Source organism: Megalobrama amblycephala, linkage group LG10, assembly GCF_018812025.1.
Source record: "Megalobrama amblycephala isolate DHTTF-2021 linkage group LG10, ASM1881202v1, whole genome shotgun sequence".
Classification (NCBI taxonomy): Eukaryota; Metazoa; Chordata; class Actinopteri; order Cypriniformes; family Xenocyprididae; genus Megalobrama; species Megalobrama amblycephala.
Window position 1 is genome coordinate 15,888,096 of NC_063053.1, and position 15,156 is coordinate 15,903,251.

Sequence of the window (15,156 nt, forward strand, 5' to 3'; positions counted from 1 at the left end):
ATTCACAAAACCGCTCAGAACTGTTCGTTCACGAATGGCACTGAAGCGGTCCACGCGGTTCTTTACACATCATCAAGTGACATTTAGAATTTTTATTTCGTTTTGATTGAAGTTTATTAAAATGGGGGTTTTATTGTCATTTCATGTTTCCCAGTTCAGTTTTCACAGCCACAGTTATTAAAGTAACTTTCGCCTTGTCAAATCTTTGGTTCACTCGCAACATTTTTACTGACTCGCTGAATCGGACGCTTTTATTAGCAGCTCACTCATCGGTCCTCAGCCCGTTACGAATCAGATGTGGACGAAATAGACGATTATCTGTTCAATGAATCCATGAGAACCGGCGAATCTGTTCACTTAGCCGTTTTTTAAAGAGTTGTTCAAAAGAACCGATTCTGAACGAATCTAGCCGTGGAGGGAAAATTTACCACAGACACATAGCTGTCCCTGTGTATTGCCGGAGCGACAAATACATTTCCGAGCTATTATAAACGTTAATTAAACACATGCTTTGCAGAAATATTGTTTAATTTCTTTGAAATTACGCTTTGTTTCATAAGGATCGACTGTTTATGTTTTAAATCAACTTTAATTTAAATTCGCGCCAGGCGTATATTTGGACGCATGAACGGGGAAGTAGGAGTGACACATCAGCCACATTTTCAAGCAGGGGATATTGCCTGAAAACATTAATCAAGACAGCTGTCTATAGGTAAGTTTTATTTAGAAATAAGTTTAGATATGTGTAGTTATGAACAGCTGAATCTGTATTTGTTCTCCTGAACATCATAGCCTCAATTAATCGGTAGACACAGGATATCCTGTAACTCTTCCTTCAGGAAACATAACTTTTGTGATTTTGTTTTTAGTATTTCCTGTGGTTCTGGTTGCTTTCAACCACACAGTCTGGCATTATCTTTAAAATTCTAGTAGTATGTCGCAAGTTTGTTTGCAGGCCGCGAAAATAGATATAAGTTTTGATAGTTTAAATAAATATAGGTTCTGAAGTTTTAAAACTTGATATTTATTTATTGGTATTTGTCACAAACATGTTTGTCACATATTGTGTATCATGATAAAGTAGATGCATGCACAGAGCTAAGGACGTGAAGTCTAGAGAAACGAGCTTTATAAAGTGCATTCAGACCTAACTACTGGTCAATAGAATTTCTTGTTTAAAATGTTTCTTTTTCTTATTTAAGCGATGATAAAGGGAGAAACACTATTTATATTTACATAAATATAATATATAAAATGTTTAATAAAACATAGAGCATCTTTTTCACTTAAGTTTTTATTGTTTTTGTTATGGGACATGATTATAAATTATATGTATAATGAGCCTTATTCACCCAACAATTATCCCAACCTCTCCTTTTAATATTTAGTTTGTATAACCAGTGTTATATAAAAAAAAAAAGATTCTAGGCATATATTCTCTGCACTGGAATACCATAGTAGCTCATACCTGTTAGAACTACGGCTTCCATTCTCATCGTCCTGTTTTCATTCCATTGACTTTCCAGCCCTCATCATGATTCACAGCTTGTTCCTGATAAACAATGGTGGAGATTTATTCCTGGAGAAACACTGGAAGAGTGTCATAAGCCGCTCTGTCTGCGACTATTTTTTCGAAGCACGAGAAAAAGCGGTGGAACCTGACAATGTGCCTCCTGTCATCCGCACCCCTCATCACTATCTCATAAACATCTACCGTGAGAAGATCTTCTTTGTTTCTGTCATCCAAACAGAAGTGCCTCCGCTTTTTGTAATAGAATTTCTGCATCGAGTCGCAGAGACATTTCAGGTATCAAAAAAACTACTGACAGTGCAGTGTAGAAAATATATCCAAACATACACTACTGTTCAAAAGTTTGGGGTCAGTAAGATTTCTTAATCCTTTTAATTAATACTTGCATTCAGCAACATTGCAGTTAATTGATCAAAAATGACAGTAAAGACATTTATAAAGTTACAAAAGATTTCTATTTCAAAACAAATGCTGTTCTTTTGAATAAATAAAAATATATATTAAGCAGTTTTCAACATTGATATTAATAATAAATGTTTCTTGAGCATAAAATCAGCATATTAGAATGATTTCTGAAGCATCATGTGACACTGAAGACTGATGCTGAAAATTCAGCACCATCAGGAATAAATGACATTTTAAAATACTGTATATTAAAATAGAAAACTATTATTTTAATAAAAAAACAAAAAATCATACCGACCCCAAATTTTGTGTACATTTTATTGTAGATGTCTTGCATAGAACGAGTGTTAAATAATATGGTATTTTATAATCGTTTATGCAGGATTATTTTGGGGAATGTTCTGAGACCACTATCAAGGACAATGTGGTCATAGTCTATGAGCTCTTGGAGGAAATGTTGGATAACGGCTTCCCCCTCGCCACAGAATCCAACATCTTGAAAGAACTTATCAGACCTCCTACGATCCTGCGGTCAGTCGTCAACACCATCACAGGTAAGGCAACCGTTACCCTGAGTATTTTGTTTATGGCCATTTGACATTGAGAATCTAACTGATTGGTAATCTTCAGGCAGTAGTAATGTTGGCGAGACCCTCCCTACTGGTCAGCTCTCAACTATCCCGTGGAGAAGAGCAGGTGTTAAATATACCAATAATGAGGCTTATTTTGATGTGGTGGAAGAAATCGATGCCATCCTGGATAAGTCTGGTTAGTCTGTTTTGGTACTGAATTTCAGTTGATTTTCCGGTTAGACTGTGCATGTGAATGCAAGAGTTGTATTTCCTTTCCGTGTTAATGCTGGTGTATTCTTCTGTTTCAGGAACTACAGTTTTTGCAGAAATCCAGGGAGTTATTGATGCTTGTGTCAAACTCTCTGGAATGCCAGACCTTACTCTCTCATTTATGGTGAGAACATTTAATCATCTGTTGTTTTTGTTTTTTGTTTTTGTAGACATTTTATTTTCCTGTGTCATCATCTATATTTAAAGGGTTAGTTCACCCAAAAATGAAAATGATGTCATTAATGACTCACCCTCATGTTGTTCCAAACCCGTAAGACCTCCATTCATCTTCGGAACACAGTTTAAGATATTTTAAATTTAGTCCGAGAGCTTTCTGTCCCTCCATTGAAAATGTATGTACGGTATACTGTCCATGTCCAGAAAGGTAATAAAAACATCATCAAAGTAGTCCATGTGACATCAGAGGGTTAGTTAGAATTTTTTGAAGCATCGAAAATACATTTTGGTCCAAAAATAACAAAAACTACGACTTTATTCAGCATTGTCTTCTCTTCCAGAATCCTTTCCATTGAATTGATTCCATTGAATCCTTTCTTCTGTCGGCATTGGTAATGCACTTTTACATCGCCGTGGTTGTTTTTGGTGATTAGGACATCCGTGACATGCACACTTACGCACCATTTTAAAAAATATAGTAATACCAAAATACAAACAATGTAGAATAGCTTGAATACAGCATGCGTCTCCCTCAGACTGTAAACGAAGCTCGGGCACACCGGATAACACGTCAGCAGAGTCTTACATCAGCAGCGTCACTGCGGAGTCGTGAACCACACTCCAGAGCAGAAGGGGGCGGTAATGCACCAGTAAGCTGGATGCCAACCGCCGTAAAACAGGAAAGAAGAAGAAGCAGCAGTGGAGTCGTGAACGTGAATTGACAACAGACCGGGAAGAGAATACAATGCTGAATAAAGTTGTAGTTTTTGTTATTTTTGGACCAAAAAGGATTCAATGGAATCAATTCAATGGAAAGGATTCTGGAAGAGAAGACAATGCTGAATAAAGTCGTAGTTTTTGTTATTTTTGGACCAAAATGTATTTTCGATGCTTCAACAACTTCTAACTGACCCTCTGATGTCACATGGACTACTTTGATGATGTTTTTATTACCTTTCTGGACATGGACAGAATACCATACATACATTTTCAATGGAGGGACAGAAAGCTCTCGGAATAAATCTAAAATATCCTAAACTGTGTTCCGAAGATGAACGGAGGTCTACGGGTTTGGAACGACATGAGGGTGAGTCATTAATGACATAATTTTCATTTTTGGGTGAACTAACCCTTTAATTTTCACTGCTTCCTTGAAATATCTTGTCCATATCTGTTCTCTTATTTAACACTTACCCAACAAAAGGTCAGAGTACAAGTGTCACCACTGGGCACCTTTAGTTAACCTGAGGATTGAGTATCTTGGTCAAGGACAAAAGATAAAGCATGATACTCCATCTAAAACTATTTTAAATAGCATTTTGCTAATTTAAAAATGATTATGCCTGCAGCTTTTATGCTGTCGTATTAAATGGAGAGACTGTACGGCATATATGTACTTTTAATAATTCATGTCTGAGCTGTAGAATGAACGTGTGTGTGTGCGTGATCTCCATCCATCAGAACCCCAGACTCCTGGACGACGTGAGCTTTCATCCGTGTGTCCGTTATAAGAGATGGGAAAGTGAGAGAGTCATCTCCTTCATTCCCCCCGATGGAAACTTTCAGCTCATGTCATATCACATCAGTGCGCAGAAGTATGTGGAGTAAATGGTTAAGGAATAAACCTAAAACGTTTATTAAAAAGCTTTTAATAGGCAACATCTAAATATCTTTATCTGTTTTTGCAGCCTTGTAGCAATCCCAGTATATGTGAAGCAGAACATCAGTTTCTTTGAGACTGGATCTTCAGGAAGACTGGACATCACTGTGGGTCCCAAGCAGACCATGGGAAAGACTGTGGAGTGTTTGCTAGTGACTGTACACATGCCTAAAGTGGTTCTCAGTGCCAACCTCAATGCGACTCAGGGAACCTACAACTATGACCCAGTCACAAAGGTCACAAACTCTCTCTTTTCCAGTTTAATTGATTGTTATTCTGTCATTTTGTCAGATGTTGGCTAATAGTTCTCACTGTTGTCTTGTAGATTTTGGTGTGGGACATAGGGAAACTTAATCCCCAGAAACTTCCCAATCTGAAAGGAAGTCTCAGTCTGCAGTCTGGAGCTCCTAAACCAGAGGAGAACCCAAGTCTGAACATTGACCTGAAAATCCAGCAGTTAGCCATCTCAGGTAGGCTAGGGCCCTTTTATCAGCTTTGGTCGTTATTCATTGCCAGCAGGACCTAGTGATAAAGCACTCTTGTAATTAACAAGCACAGTAAGCTGCCATAACCCTACTTAATTTCTTATTTGTTCTATATTTTTATCTTTCTTTCTAAAGTTGTTTTCATCTCCTTCCACATGTTTGTATATGTACGCTGACATACACTAACAGTCAAAGGTTTGGGGTAATTTAGATTTTTTTTTTTTCCCCCCGATCTTTTGTACAAATGAGTTTACATGTCAGTCACAAATTTAGTTTTTTGATTAATGACCAAGAAATAGTGCATAATCGTAATTTATTTTTATTTTATCTTAATATTTGAAGTAAAACTTTCAAAATCCTAAAAAAATAAAAATGTCCTATATAAATACAGTTATGCTTCTATCACTCTCTCTTCTGCTTCACAGGATTGAAAGTGAATCGTCTAGACATGTACGGAGAGAAATATAAACCATTCAAGGGTGTGAAATATGTGACCAAAGCTGGGAAGTTCCAGGTCAGGACATGAGGCCAGCTGCAGAGTATCACAATGATATGCCAAAAGTTTATTAGAGGTGCCATTTTCTAAGTGACAAATCATACAGAATTGCAACCTTGTGCACAATCTCTTATTTTTTAAAACATCGAAGATACATTTGTTGTTATTGTAATATTTATCTTTCTTTTTGTGGGAAGTAACTGGCAATTTGCAAGAAGTGAACATCTTTCCACTGCAGAGTATTGGGAGAGTTTTTTTCTTTTTGAAACTTTATCTTCATATCAATAACATTCCATTAATGTATTAACTGTATAATGTTGGATTTAAGGTACTCTGCCAGGAACACTTAGCTTTGTGCCATCAAAAACAAGGATTCTTTATGTTATAGTAACACTGCATTCACATGTTAAAGGTGGAACATGTTAGCACAGAAAACAGCTGTTTTAGGTAGTGTGTGATGCAAGATATATTCTAATCACATTACTGCACTACAATCTTTGATACTGGCACAAAACAATACCTGAGAGTTTCTGCACATAAACACAGACCTTATTTTTCATATACATTTTTTGCCATGTAATTTCTTTTAGTCCAGTGGCCTTTGAATGGGAAAAAAATGGCCTTTCTTTAAAAGCACAGCCATGCTTAAAGCAGGACATATTTACAATGATGTTCTACTTATCTACTAAACAAGCACATCACTGCTCAGAGGTGAATGGCACTTGTACCTGCTGAAAAGAGAACTCACTCTTACACTCAAAGTTTGCCACATACAAGCACTATGGAGCCATTATGAGCACACGTGATAAAATCTGTTCTGTTGCGCTGACCTGCAGTGACACAGTAGATATGCAGGTCTGCCACCTTAATGAAGCTTTGAGGATTTGCACAATCGCAAAGAAAACACAATTGCATTATTTTATAAAATATCAAGGGAACTGCTTAACTGCATTTTAAGATATGTATTTAAACCAAAAGCCTTCAGATTTATAAAGTTTCAAAACAAAATGTGGTCATTTTTGTGTGTCTGACTAATAATTGTTTATAGCTTCACTTGAATATACTTGAAAGTATTATAGTACAATGAATGTCTTGGAAGTTAATATCAAAAGAGTCCTTTAATTTTTGTGTAATAACTGAAGTGCAGTACCTTTTACAAATGAGTCTGTAACTTGTCCCTTTAGTGACACATCTGGGAAGAGAAGTTTCCAAACACCTAACTGAATTTTTTTTATTAATCTGAGGCACATAAGATGTTTTTTTCTATGTGACACTGACAAAAAGTCAACATTAGTGTCATATATACATTCACAAAGCAGTATTTTCACTCTTTCTAAATGTCATCAGAACCCAAAACATGCTATTACACATACAAATACAGCCCTGTAAACTTTCACAACGAGGCACTATATCGGGGGCTGAAAAGGTAATCTTTCAAATGTATATGTTATAGATAAGTTTTAAGTGAATGCAAGGCAGTGAAGCATCATGATAATATTTTACTGAAGCTGTACAGAGAATTCGGTGTACGTCTTCAGCTTAAGGTGATGAGCTTGTGCTACTGAGCTTTCAATACTAGAATTGCACAATTTCCACACATTTGATTTTGTGCAGTCAATAAAATGATAGATCACCCTAAAATTAAAATTAAAATTAAAATGCAATTTATTTACCCAAATGTCATTCCAAACCTGTATGACTTACTTTCTTCTGTGGAACACAAAAGATGATATGGTAACACTTTATTTTATAGTGTCTATGTTACATGTAGTTACTATAGTAATAACTAAATTTTGCATGATTACATGCAACACTAACCCTACAACAAACCTAATCCTAATCCATTAGTAAGTACACATAGTTAATTAATATTACTCAATATACTGTAACAAGGACACTTTAAAATAAATTGTAACCTAATATATTTTGAAAAATGTCTGTTTTATGTCCATACATTCAAAGTCAATGTGGTCCAAAACACATTGACTTTCATTGCCTGAACAAAAACATTTTTGAAAATATTTCTGTTTTGGAAAGAAATTTGATAATTTTCATTTTGGGGTGAACTATCCATTTAAGCATCTCCAAACACATAGGTATCAACAAGCCACCTGGGTCTTGTTACCCATGCTACCCAAATGGAAGATACATTAAGACAGCTCCATCATCAATATACTACAATTGAAAACAATCACACTGAAAGAAATGTCAAAATTACAGCTGTAAATTAAAAAGACTAAGCTAAGAGAGAACAGTTCAACTGTTGTGAGGATTGTGCTTTTCTTCTGAAAGGAGTATAAGAAATCTCAAAAATCATTCACTCTCTCACAAGCACAAACAGAAAGAAGAGTGACGTGTGAAAGGATAAATAATTTCAGTTTTAACTATCCAAGCTTTCATATGTCTATGTAGATTTACATGATAGACATGTTTATTTGATAGCTAGTGGATCTTAAGTGTAAAAAACAAAATCTTTGGCATCCACCGTGCCATGCAAAATACATATCTGTAATGGCATGACCCATCAAAAAAAGGCATTATCCTGTTTAATAAATAGCTAAGCAAAAGTTCATTATAAATATGAGCTAAGAACAGTTAATTATAGTGAATTTTAACTTAAAACAGCCACCCATAAAACCTTCTTTTTTTCTTTTTTTTTTGGAAAATCAAAGTTTACAACACTATTTGTTGTATATTTGTGACTAAAACATGATCTGTGATAATGATCTGATGAAATATAAGAAGTATAAATATATACATTTTCAATAAGAAAATTTAATTGTCAAAAACTAATTTAAAGTAAATTTCATCATGAACTCCAACACTGTTCGAGAGAGGCATTTAAGTTATCATGCCATATTTCTCCAATATAAAATAGAAAACTGCTTCATGCAAAAAATATATATATACCTGGAATTTGGAAACCCAACATACCAAAAATATATATTTAAAAATATGCTTCCTGTGTACTCCTACACTATACTTCCGTAGTGTGAGATAAAGGTAACTTCAGCAAACTTTCAAGACAAAAATAGCCTTCGTAAAGACGAAAAAAAGTCATAAGTTCCCATACCAGCAAGTAAATAAAAATAAGTAATACCAGTCACCCCAAACTAGAACCGAACGCTGATGTCCAAAAGTTTAAGGATCAGGTCCTTTCCTCCTGCCACCCCTTATCAGATCTCAGACGTTTGAAAAGGCAAGGATGCGAATTGCTAATTGAAAACAACTAGTCCTCAAATTACTGGTACCAGGGGGTCTTTCGGACCCAGCGAAGAGTGAACCCTGCGTCTGTGCGGATCTTGATGGAGGCGGCCTCTGCTTCTCTGACCGTCTCCTTCACGGACTGCATGAGGTTCTGCGCGTTGTGCACGAGCATCTCGGTGGCCTTAAAGACAAACACAATCAATTCAGTTCCAATCAAATTCAATAAATCTTTCATTTAAGATGTGCCTTGCCCTCACCTGCTCAGATTCTTCCTCACTGATGTTTGTACGTCCCAGCATAGTGGCCTTTACTGTGGACAGGATCTTCAGCTGAGTGCTGATTGTTGGGATACGCTCACAAACCTGGAATAAACATTGCAGAGCTTTTTGGAGTGACAAAATAAGCTGATTTGCAAATACTAATCTATCCGTGCTGGAAGAGTACTGATGCATGATATTTGCGCCACTGACCTGCAACAGGTTTGTGCGAATCCGTTTGTCGGTGCATTGCTTGGCTACCTCTTTAGCCAGCCGCGTGACCTCATCAGAGGCCTTGGCAATGTCCTTGGCGCACTGAATAAGGGCACGTTTATTTCCACTGCCTCCACGCACCAGACGAGACATCTCTGCCATGAGCAGGGCCATGCGCTTAGCTGCTCCAATGATGTCATTACCCTAAGAGCACAAGGACTTTAAATGAGGGTTTGATTACAGACATACTTTGGCAAACACAGGTCAAATTTTAAATGACTACAAAAAAAATCCAACTGTTCCTACAGTCAGATCATGTAGATAATTTGGGCCTGTTAATATAACTATATCTACATATTGAACTTCAATCTATAACCTTTTAAAATGCCAGTTAGACAAACAAATAGTGTTTAGAATCACTTCATGTTCATCCAGTGCACATCAATCATGCCTTTTTAAAATTAGTATAGGTCCATCATGTGTCTTGAGAGACTGATTATATAATTTTTCCTATATTTGGGAAATATCACGCTATGTAAAATTAAACTTGCATAAAAATGTAGCGAGACTTTAACAACAGATAATCACGGAGCCACTAAAAGAAAACATTTGCAGGAACAAACCTGACTTTTTGCGCACATGAGAAACATCTAATTGCACACAAAAAATTTTTCACATAGGCGGGAAATTTTTTTCTTTAAATGTAACTTTAGGGGCTCCGTAGAATCTAATGTATTGTTTCACCAAATTGTCAACAACATGGTGCCCATCTAATGAATAACTCCCGTTACAATTAGGTGTCAAAAAATGGAGAAAAAAAAAAAAAAAAAAAAAAAGTAAACTATATTTGATCAGTATACCTTGAGTAGAATTCTGCATTTTCCTTTAGTAAGGCAATTATGTTTGTACACAGGCATGCAGATTTTCAGTGCGTTAAAATGCATCATCCTACAATGGCTTTGACGTGGTTCATCTAAATGGTTAGAAAAAGAGTGCACAACAAACAAACAGGCATGTGACATGACTTCAACGTGTAATTCTGAAGTCATTGGGAAACTGTCATCCATGGCTTCACAGGTTGGCAAAAGCAGAGTGTTTGGAAGCAGCGGTTGAGTGAATGGCTCCTCGTTCAAACCGGGGCACAGAGGTATGACACTATCAGAAATGAGCAGGGAAGTGACTTGTGAAGCCAGTATCAGTTTGTCCAAGAAATGCACAACAAACTTGCCATTCCAGTCGCGGTCATTGGCAACCCCAGCAGCAAAAAAACCACACCGGACCCAAGTGTGAAGCAATAACAGCAGCAGCAGCAGCTATCTGGTTTCAGCATTCCCACAGTAATATCTGGATGCAGAAGGGATGCTGCGGCCCGCCGGGGCCGAAAAACGGAGTACCTTACTGGACCACTTGCGAGCCTCCTGGTGCAAAGACTGCGCAGCGGCCAGAATGGGCTGGTTAACTGGCTGATTGGAAGACATTAAGAGCAGCTCTGGCTCAAAATCATCCTCGTTGTCTGTGAATTCATCCTCATCGTCTATATCTACCTCCGCCTCAGCGGCCTCAAAACCCTCGTCTGTCACCTCAGGCTGGGGAGGCTGGGGAGGCTGGGGAGGCTGGGGAGGAGGAGGTGGGGGGGGGAAGCCAGCATGGAGAAAGAAGGACAGAGTTAGTACGAGAGGCACTGGATGAAGATTCCCAGGACATGATTGTGGGAATGGCTGGGTTTAGGATGGCTGGGAGTGGCAGCATTCTGGGTCCTGCTAGGTAACGCCTGCCACAGGGTTTATAATGTCAACTGAAAATCACTTAACTGATCTATTCTCATGTAAATTTGAGGATGAAAACTGGGTGGTTAATTTGGACAGAGAGCAAACAAGCAAAGCCCCCAACAAGACATGATGAGTTCTCTATAAAAAAGCAACTTTGACAGCTTGTGGAGATAAAACGAGTTTACATTTCAGCTTGAAAGGTACTTAACCTAAAAAAAACTCTTCATAAATGACTGGATATTTTTTTTTTTTTTATTAGGCTATGCTATAGAGATTGTCCTTAAAAATATTTTGTCAGTTAGAAATTTTATATTTTGAAAAATAATTTTAAAAAACGATTTTCATTTATTATTTCTATTATTATCTATTATTTGTCTTTTTTTTTTTAGATAAATGCTATTTATAGCTGCTAAAATATATTACAGATGAGCATAACTAGAATATTTTTTATTTTTCTTTCAAAAGTTGGGGTCAGTAAGGTTTTTAAGAAAGATTTCTAATTAATGATAAAATGATGTTTGAACTTTTAAATTTAAGAATCCTGAAAAAAATGTATCACTGTTTCCACAAAAATATTAAATAGCACATAGATAATAAGAAATGTTTTTTGAGCAGCAAATCAGCATATTAGAATGATTTCTGAAGGATCATGATTACTGAAGACGAGTAATGATGCTGAAAGTTCATCTTTGCCATCCCAGAAATAAATTACATTTTCAAATATATTAAAATAACAGTTATTTTAAATTGTATTTCATAATATTTCTGTTTTTACTGTATTTTGATTAAATAAATGCAGTCTTGATGCATATAAAAGACGTTTAAAAGCATAAAAAAAAAAAAAAAAAAATCATTCCCAACCCAAACTTCTGAAAGGTGGAGTATCTATTAGGGGTGTGACGAGATCTCGTGGCACGAGATCTCGCGAGACTAATAATATATTAGTAATATAATACTAATATGACAGAGTGTTAGGATGATTAGGAAAGAATATGCCACGCTTCGTTTACATTACGCCTCCACTGTCGTTTTGCTTTGTATTTAAATAAAAACCATTTAATTCAGTTGGATAACGGTTGCCACCGCTCCATATTTACAGAGTTACGCGCGATCGCTAAAAGTGAAAGTAAACGCGCGCGCGCATTCAAACGCGATTTCAATACCCAGCATTTTGAAAGCGGCTCCCTGATGAATGCAAATATCTCTCAATATGAAAGCTACCTTAGGCTGGGCAGCGTAGTTGTAACCATCTCTTAGCTCTGTATCAAAGAAAAAAATGGTCTTATTTGCACTTTGGTTGCACTTATTGTAAAGTAATTACCATAAAAAATGAATAACAGTTTTCTCTTAATCTTATTAAGCACAAACAATAAGGTTTCATTTGTTAACATTAGTTAATGCACTGTGAACTATCATGAACTAACAATGAATGACTATTAACTAACATAAACAAAGATTAATAAATACTGTAGCAAATATATTGCTCATTGTTAGTTGATGTTGGTTAATTAATGTTAATAAATGAGACCTTATTGTAAAGTGTTACCATTTTTATTTATACTGTTTTTATGATCAGTTTGAGGAAAGGAGTTCAGTTAGGAGGTCAAAAGTTGTAGAAGCTCATAAATCATGTACAGTAAGGTCTGAAGAGACTGAAATCATACAGAAGAGAAGCCAGTCAGTTGAGTTAGTGGCAAAACCTTTTACAGTACTTGAGTGTTGTTGTCTTTTACTGCATATGATAATTTATACTCAGTAGAACTGAAATTACATTCATTACAAGATGATTAGTTAAAACACTTTAAAGACACCTGCAGAATATTTTTTCTAGTCATGCATTTCGCCATTGAGGATTTCTTAAAAATAGTGTGTAAAAATCTTGTCTTGTCTCGTGAACTCAATCTCGAGTCTCGTCTCGTCTCGTGAGATACCTGTCTCGTCACACCCCTATGTATCTATCTGCACTATATCAGCATCTCATTAATACTTTTATTCCTATTTTTACACTGTACTAAATTGAGAATATTATCATAACTGAACAAGCAATAAACACGGGGCTGTGCGCAGATACAGACAGGGAAAGACCATGTTAACACACAAAAGAACATATAGTTTTCACAAGGACCAAGACAAAGCCAATAAAGGACTGTTGAACTATGATAGAAGTAGAAGAAATAGCACAGAAACATCCACAAAAGGACAACCACACAACCACTAATTCAAACACACCCAGTGGGCTCTCACTATGGTCACCTGATTGGGTTTATAAGTATTATTGCTTACATCACCTACAAGAGCCTTTGCAATAAGCTCCATGCTAGTTCCTGTTGATATTGCATCCACTGAGGAAGACATTTCCCATTAGTTAAAGTTAACTCGGGTAGTCCTGTCTGTCTCGTTTCATAGCAGATGATCTTTTGGGGTACAGCTGCGAAGAAAAATCATGTATTGCTCCATCACTATGGTAAAAAGAAAATGAGTAAATCTACTTGTTAAAAACGTTAGAGATCAAGCATGCAAACACGTCTTTCATAGATGACAGTTTCCGTTCATTTTTCCCCCTGAAACTGGAATCATCACAGAGATTTCCACATTTCAGGTTAAAGACAACAAAAACACACATTTCACAATCATAAGGAGCAGTACTCAAAAGTGCAAACATCTTTTTTCCCCCTTTTCATTTGTGAGTTTAACTCTTTAATCTATAATTATAATTCTTTAGAATTATTTATTATTGTATTTAAATTGACATTATCATTTAAAGTATGGGGTCTGTGCTTTTTTTGAAAGAAGTCTCTTATGCTCACCAAGACTGCATTTATTTGATCAAAAATATAGTAAAAACTGTACTGTTTTCTATGTTAATATATTTTAAAATGTAATTTTCAGAAGCCACATTTTTTTATTAATAGAATGCTCAAAAATTCAAAAAAAAAAAAAAAAAAAAAGAAAAGTCTTTACTGTCACTTTTGATCAATTTTAAGCATCCATGCTAAAATATAAATTTCTTTCAAAAATAAATCTTACTGACCCCAAACTTTGAACGGTAGTGTATATGTAACAAAATACGAGAAATGTTTGTGTGCTTAAAATATATAGTAGATCCACTCACTTTGCTAGACCATTTACGGGCCTCGTCGTGTAGCTGCCTGGCCGCCACCATCATCGGCTCGCTCACCATCTCGCCGGCTTTCTGCTCAGGGAACTCCTCATCTTTTTCCTCTGGGGGTGGAGGTCTCGGGGGAGGAACCTCTCCCTCGGGGAGGGGCGGTTTGGGAGGAGCCTGATCATCATTGACCTGAGAGAGTCACATGGGTTTATAATGACACGGGGGTGAGTAAATGATGATAGAACTGTTCATTTAAGACCTGAATTGATGTAGAGCAGCAGCACTTACATGCAGCTGATCAAGGTCTGGAGGTGGAGGTGGAAATTCAGGCTCCTGAGGCTGGAAGGCTTCCCTGACTTTCCCAACAGCAGCCAAGATCCTGTAGCCAGAGTCCAGGAAGCTCTTTTGCAAACCTGCTCAAGAGGAAAAAAAGATTTTTGTCAGTAACAGGTTTTCTACAAATATATCCAGAACATTTACAAAAAAGACCTGGATCCTGGATGTTTCCTGCCACAGCTTTAGCAGCCATAACCATGGGCGAGATGGTTCTACCAAGTTCATCAGAAGCAGCTTTGACTAGTTCTCTGAATTTCGGGTCCTCTGAGTTTTCAACTTCCCGCTTGGCCACCAGAAGTACCCTGTTAGCCCGCCGGGCAATGCTGGTAGCCCCTGCAACCAACATCTGAGGCTGAACGTTAGCCATTGCCACCCGGCTTTTATCAATGTCTTTCTTAATGGCCTCCTCTGAAGCATCCAAGAGGGATTTAGTGTCAATGGCTTCATCCACAAGACCTGAAACAAAGATTTCAAAAAGATTTGATGTGGTACTTTTCTTTTTGATGGATTCTGCTGATGAGAAGAATGAGCTTTTACTGGTCATTTTTTCAATGTTGTCAATCCATTGGTTCTTCATGGTCTCAAAGTGCTCGTACGCAGCCTGGTTGCCAGGGTTCTTCAGCAAAATGCGTGCAGCAGAAGTGACCTGCTCATGAGAACAGCAAAACA

The 15,156-nt window shown here is 36.8% G+C and overlaps 2 protein-coding genes across 7 annotated transcripts in view; one reads left to right on the forward strand and one right to left on the reverse strand.

The window, feature by feature from the left end:
- The first annotated feature begins 391 nt into the window (after positions 1 to 391).
- On the forward strand, positions 392 to 6,604 carry ap3m1 (adaptor related protein complex 3 subunit mu 1). Its single transcript, XM_048204876.1, has 9 exons — positions 392 to 712; positions 1,527 to 1,807; positions 2,319 to 2,490; positions 2,567 to 2,704; positions 2,817 to 2,902; positions 4,417 to 4,550; positions 4,644 to 4,851; positions 4,941 to 5,085; positions 5,526 to 6,604. Exons 2-9 carry the CDS (start codon positions 1,535 to 1,537, stop codon positions 5,624 to 5,626), a joined length of 1,257 nt encoding a protein of 418 aa, XP_048060833.1. The 5' UTR covers positions 392 to 712; positions 1,527 to 1,534; the 3' UTR covers positions 5,627 to 6,604.
- Positions 6,605 to 6,801: 197 nt separating this feature from the next.
- Positions 6,802 to 15,156, reverse strand: part of vcla (vinculin a) — a 50,078-nt gene continuing 41,723 nt past the window's right edge. For 2 of the 6 annotated variants that reach the window (XM_048204870.1, XM_048204869.1), the window contains exons 15-22: positions 15,025 to 15,133; positions 14,641 to 14,943; positions 14,440 to 14,564; positions 14,155 to 14,340; positions 10,668 to 10,886; positions 9,274 to 9,477; positions 9,061 to 9,165; positions 6,802 to 8,984 (exon numbers count right to left, since the gene is read on the reverse strand). In XM_048204870.1, coding sequence (XP_048060827.1) covers positions 8,838 to 8,984; positions 9,061 to 9,165; positions 9,274 to 9,477; positions 10,668 to 10,886; positions 14,155 to 14,340; positions 14,440 to 14,564; positions 14,641 to 14,943; positions 15,025 to 15,133 — 1,398 coding nt within the window. In that variant the 3' untranslated portion in view covers positions 6,802 to 8,837. Of the gene's footprint in view, positions 8,985 to 9,060; positions 9,166 to 9,273; positions 9,478 to 10,667; positions 10,887 to 12,893; positions 13,471 to 14,154; positions 14,341 to 14,439; positions 14,565 to 14,640; positions 14,944 to 15,024; positions 15,134 to 15,156 lie in introns of those variants that run through there. The other 4 variants (XM_048204873.1, XM_048204872.1, XM_048204871.1 and 1 more) reach the window with 3 other exon arrangements.